This window comes from Triticum aestivum, chromosome 1D (assembly GCF_018294505.1).
Source record: "Triticum aestivum cultivar Chinese Spring chromosome 1D, IWGSC CS RefSeq v2.1, whole genome shotgun sequence".
Taxonomy (NCBI): Eukaryota; Viridiplantae; Streptophyta; class Magnoliopsida; order Poales; family Poaceae; genus Triticum; species Triticum aestivum.
In genome coordinates, this window is record NC_057796.1 from 365371181 (window position 1) to 365376830 (window position 5650).

Genomic DNA, 5650 nt, shown 5'->3' on the forward strand with positions numbered 1-5650 from the left:
GACGTATCAGTGTCCGGCCACCGCGCGCGGGCGTGGTGGTGGTCTTCTCACTGCCCTTGCCCCCGAGCTCACCACCACCTCTAGCGTCGTGCGCCCTCCGCTGCCGCCGGGCTTCCCACCGAGGTTGAGTGGGCGCGAGGAGTCATCGGAGTGGGGCTCGTCGCCGTCCGTGGCCGCCACCAACGCCGTGCGCTGCCGCAACCTCGCTTAGATGCATCGGAGGAGGAGGAGCCCCCTTGCCGAGCGTGGAATCGGTGAGTCCGACAATGCAGGCGTCGACATGGTCCCCGACGCGGTCGCGAGGTCACCGCTAACGAGTTGGGCTATCTAACTTGCCAACCTAGAGCACTTTAAGATTCATGTTTTGATCCGACGGCAGTCGGATAGATCGCTGCGAAACGTCAAATATCTTGCGTTCACCAGATAACATTTCTTTAATCAATCTAGACGAATCGTAGAGAAAAGGAGAGTCACGTTTGTTACAAATTAGTAAAGGAGACCGGAGCAATGTGCTGGTTAGTTACTCATCGCTCGCGCCCACTGTGTTTTTATGGCTTTGCCTACTTGCCTTCGTCTCTCCTGTGTGTGTGTGAACACCAGCGACGCTTTGTTTTAAAGGCGAACAGTCATGTGTCCATTCTAAAAAAAAAAAGAACAGTCATGTGTCCGACACGTAACGAGAAATTGAGAACCGTGAGCTGTAGTAATGCGTGGTCCTGGTCCTCCTGGACATGTGGAAATTACATGCATGTCGGCCGGTGTCGCTTGTTTTAAAGGCGAACAGTCATGCGACAAACAATTGTACGTACGACTCTGTAGTAATTCATCTTCACATGATACTATCTTTTCCTTTGAACTTGCCCGGGTTCTACAAAATGCATCGCTGCAGCACCAAACGCATACCAACCAAACAACAAACCAATTAGCTCAGAGGGAACAGCTCCAAATGAATCTGGCGACGGGCGCCATGGGCTCCCTGCTCCCCAAGCTGCTCGAGCTCCTCAAGGAGGAGTACAAATTGAAGAAGAAGGTCAGGGAAGGCGTCGAGTCTCTTGAGAAAGAGATGAAGAGCATGTACGCTGCCCTCCGCAAGGTGGGCGAGGTGCCACGGGACCAACTCAACGAGCAGGTCAAGCTCTGAGCTGGGGAGGTGAGAGAGCTCTCCTTCAACATGGAGGATGTCGTTGACAAGTTTCTGGTGCGTGTCGATGACAGCTCTGATCCTGCCGCCAACTCGAACAAGATCAAACGGCTCACCAAGAAGATGGCCGGCTTGTTCACTAAGGGGAAGACTCACCATGAGATCGCGAACGCGATCAAGGACATCAATAAGCAAGTCCAAGAGGTTGCTAGCAGGCGTGTACGGTACAATGTCGACAATATTGTCACTATGCCTGCAGGGATGACTCCCATCGACCCTCGCCTTCGGGCTCTGTACACCGAAGTGACAGAGCTTGTTGGCATTGCTGGGAAAAGGGATCAAGAGCTAATGAAATTGCTATCAGAAGGAGACGACGAGTCCAAGAAAAAATTGAAGATTGTCTCCGTTGTCGGATTTGGAGGATTAGGCAAGACCACTCTTGTCAAAACAGTCTATGACAAGATAAAAGGAGAATTTGGTTGCCGAGCTTTTGTTTCTGTCGGTCGAAATGCTAGCGCAAAAAAGATTTTGATGGATATCCTTCTTGCTCTTGACATGTACGAAAGCCATTTCGCCATATTGGGTGAAACACAACTCATCGACAAACTCCGGGAGCGTCTCGAGAACAAGAGGTATCACATGTCACTCACTTTAAATTGATAATTTCTTTCAATTGGTTCTTGAGAAATAATATGTAAGTTATGAGGTTAAAAAGTATTGAGGATTTTAGAGTAACTTCCATCATTTACTTCCAAACTGTCAGCATTTTGTATATTTGTGTACTTAAATATTAACTTTAATGCACAATGCATACACTATGTTATTAGGATAAAAATACTACTCCCTACGATTGGCATTGTATAGAGGTTGCGTCATTTAATTCGGATCGGATCGGAAGGAGTAATATTTATATGAAACTATAATAAAATAAATGTTGGTCACAAACTCCATATATAGAGAAGTTGTACATAAACCACACCGAGAAGGGACGACAAAGTGACAAACTGAGAACCAAATATATATATGTGTGTGTCCAAACGCATGTATTGCCTATGTAGTTTTGTCGAAGGATAAATATGAAATATGCAGTAGATATATCAACTTGAATGGGTTTAGTGGTACAATAAAAGAGTTTATCCTCGGTTGACTGAAGCTGAGTAAAAGCATCCATGTACCCTCCATTACTGCAAATCCTAAAACAACTAGAAGTGACGAATAAGTGATAGATTGGGATGAAGAACGGAGTATATACATGTACAAGGATCGCTTAAGGGCATGCATCACATCATCTAATAATACTTTTTTTTAACATCATGTGAGAATAATTGTGGGTTAATGTCAATGTGCTTTATATGTGTGTGACTGTATCGCAGGGAGGAAATTAATTTAATAGTTTATATTACAACATAATGCAAACTTAAAAATGATGTGGAGTAATGTGGATGGGTTTTACAAATTAAATTAATTTCAATTCACTTCCAAAAAAGACACATGGAGAACAAAACGGTGCAACGTTTATGTACAATCAATATTTAGATTTAGTTATTGCGCCAAAACATGTTTACAAGACGAACCGTTTTATCGAATTGAGGTGTTTCTTGATATATTGTAAATTCATGGTAGATCAGGGTATTTATGCAAACCAAATTTGCGTTGATGGTTTGCAATCTCAATTTAGGCGCAATTGTTGGTAACCGTTCAGGTGATCAATACATGGTCAAGGAGAACAAACGGTCACCACCAATAGGTGAAGATGAAGAGATATATATTGTTGTTGCATATGGAGCCTATGTCCAAAAAATAGAAATTATGTTTATAAAAACATAAAGTAAATATAGCCGCGCAAACGCTCGGGTCACTCTGCTAGTTATTTATAGTGGAAAGTGTGGCGATCTACCAATTCATATAGAGGGACAAATAAAAAGGTGTACATGAATATAATTTGATTGAAACATGATCATTTAATTAAGTAGTCTTTTTGTCCTCAAGGAAAACCGATGGACAAATAGAAAATGTGTACATAAATGTACGTCGGTTGAAACGTGATCATTTAATTTAGTAATGGGTCCATCTTTTTATCCTTCCATAATCTTATCTCCGCGGCATATTGCTAGATTATCTTTAAATCTTACCATGTGTACAATTATTAAATTAATGCTCTCATAATTAATATAGGTACCTCATTGTAATTGATGATATATGGGATGAAAAATTGTGGACAATTATCAATTGGGCCTTCTCTAAAAGCAACAATTTTGGCAGTCGGCTAATGACGACAACTCGTATATTCAGTGTATCTAAATTATGCTGCTCATCTACTAATGATTCAGTCTATCAAATGGAACCTCTTAGTGATGATGATTCCAAAAGGCTCTTCTGTAAAAGAATATTTTCTCAAGAGAGTGGATGTCCTCGTGAATTAGAAGAAGTGTCCACGCGCATATTAAAGAAATGTGGTGGAGTGCCATTAGCCATAATTACTATAGCTAGTCTTTTGGCTAATGATCAACATCTAAAACGAGAGGATGAGTGGCATGTTTTGCTAGAGTCTATTGGCCGTGGACTTGCCGAAGACCATGTTGTTGAGGAGATGAGGAGGATACTATCATTTAGCTATTATGACTTGCCTTCTCATTTAAGAACATGTTTGTTATATCTAAGCATGTTTCCAGAAGATCATGAGATTATGAAAGATCAATTGATATGGATGTGGATTGCTGAAAGTTTTGTCCAATGTGAGAAATTAAAAACTAGTCTCTTTGAGATCGGAGAGACTTACTTCAATGAGTTGGTGAACAGAAGCTTGATCCAGCCGGTATACAATTTTCGTGGCTTTGTATATGCTTGTCGTGTACACGATAGTGTGCTTGATCTAATTTGTTCATTATCAAGCGAAGATAATTTTGTTACCATATTGAATGGTACCGATGAAAGCATTTCTTCTCGGAGAAATGTGCGCAGGTTGTCCCTCCAAAATACAATCAAAGAAGAACATCGAACAATGCCTCTTATTTCTGGGAGTATATTACAAGTGAGGTCCATTGCCACATTTAAATCTGCTATTGGTCTATTGCCGCCTTTGTCGAGCTTCGCTGTTTTATGTGTACTGGATTTGACTGGATGTAATGTTGGTGATCATAACCATCTAAACCTTCAAGAGTTGGGGACTTTATTTCACCTGAGGTACCTAGGTCTAGCCGATATAGAAATTTCTGAGGCCCCAGAAGTTGGAAAGTTACAGTTTTTACAGGTGCTGGATTTGAGTGGAAATTATGATATAAAAGAACTTCCGTCGAGTGTTACCAAACTAAGAAGATTGATGTGCCTACTAACCGAGCCTCTCTGGAATCTTCCAGATGGGCTAGGAAAGCTGGCATCAATGGAAGTGCTGGGTGAAATCTGTGGTGACTCTCTATGCACTGTGAAAGCATTGGGCAACATGAAAACATTGAGGAAGCTCCAAATTAAATTTAATGACCTGAGCATGGAGTTAGAGGAAGCGTTTATGGAGTCACTAGGAGTTTCCAACATCCAAAGTCTAGAAATTGATGCCAGTGGTGCTTCCATGGATCTCTTGGGGGAACGTTGGGTGCCCCCTAGCAGTCTCCGGGAATTTATCGCAGACAGACATGGCATATTCTCCACGCTGCCTGCATGGATAAGGAGAAATCCCTCACATCTGTCGCAACTATACGAGTTGCACATATGGGTCAAGGAAGTGGGGCAGGAGGATCTGGAATTCCTTGGAAGGTTATCGGCTCTTCACCGTCTCACATTACGAACTACCCGCCAAAGGAAGCTATTCTTCAGTGCTGATGGGTTCCGTTGTCTGACAACAATCGTGTTGGTTTGTCGGTCGCCGGGCCAAATCGTGTTCCTGCCAGGAGCTTTGCCCAAGGCTGAAACTGTCAAGTTTGAAATCGGTTTGCGGGTCGCAAAAGAGGAAGCAGCTGGTAACGGTGGTGATTGGTTTGACCTGGGCATGGGACACTTGATGTCCCTTCAGAAGGTTCATGTCCGATTCTACACCTCCGGGGTGATGGTCGGCGAGGTCAAGCAAGCGCGGGCTGCGCTGGAGAACACACTCCATGCCCACCCTAACCGTCCCGTCTTTGGCGTCTTCTTCATCCCGAACATAGTACACGGTACGTAATTAAAACCCATGATGAGATGGACAAAGAATTAGAACTTACATTGAATTTACTGTTCACCGAGCTCATTTGAGCTCGGGAGCAGAAATGTACTTTCGTGATGAGATGTTCTTTCCCTGATGCATGTCTTTATACACTGATCGACCTTCACTCTCTGTTTCTTTCTTCCAGAAGGCACAAGTGACGACGACACCTTCGTCTAGGAGAGTCAAGAAGTGAAGAACCTTCACGTTACAATCTTTCCCAATAATAAAGGTCAACATCCAGGTTACATGCAGTTTGTTTTTCCGTTGGAAGGGAAACCATTTTAGTATTCTATACTATGTGTACGTACATGCATATGGGTGGTCCACACCCC

At 43.0% G+C, this 5650-nt stretch overlaps 1 protein-coding gene across 1 annotated transcript; it reads left to right on the forward strand.

Annotated features, from left to right (window-relative positions):
* Positions 1-932: 932 nt before the first annotated feature.
* On the forward strand, positions 933-5298 carry LOC123170134 (disease resistance protein RGA5-like). Its single transcript, XM_044587979.1, has 2 exons — positions 933-1773; positions 3317-5298. Exons 1-2 carry the CDS (start codon positions 1172-1174, stop codon positions 5292-5294), a joined length of 2580 nt encoding a protein of 859 aa, XP_044443914.1. The 5' UTR covers positions 933-1171; the 3' UTR covers positions 5295-5298.
* The last annotated feature ends 352 nt before the right edge of the window (positions 5299-5650 follow it).

Excerpts from the sequence above, each read along its gene's own strand:
- LOC123170134 (XM_044587979.1), top strand. The coding sequence starts at position 1,172 with ATGGAGGATGTCGTTGACAAGTTTCTGGTGCGTGTCGATGACAGCTCT. Across the intron at positions 1,774-3,316 it reads GAGCGTCTCGAGAACAAGAG|GTACCTCATTGTAATTGATG; the intron begins GTATCACATGTC and ends TAATTAATATAG.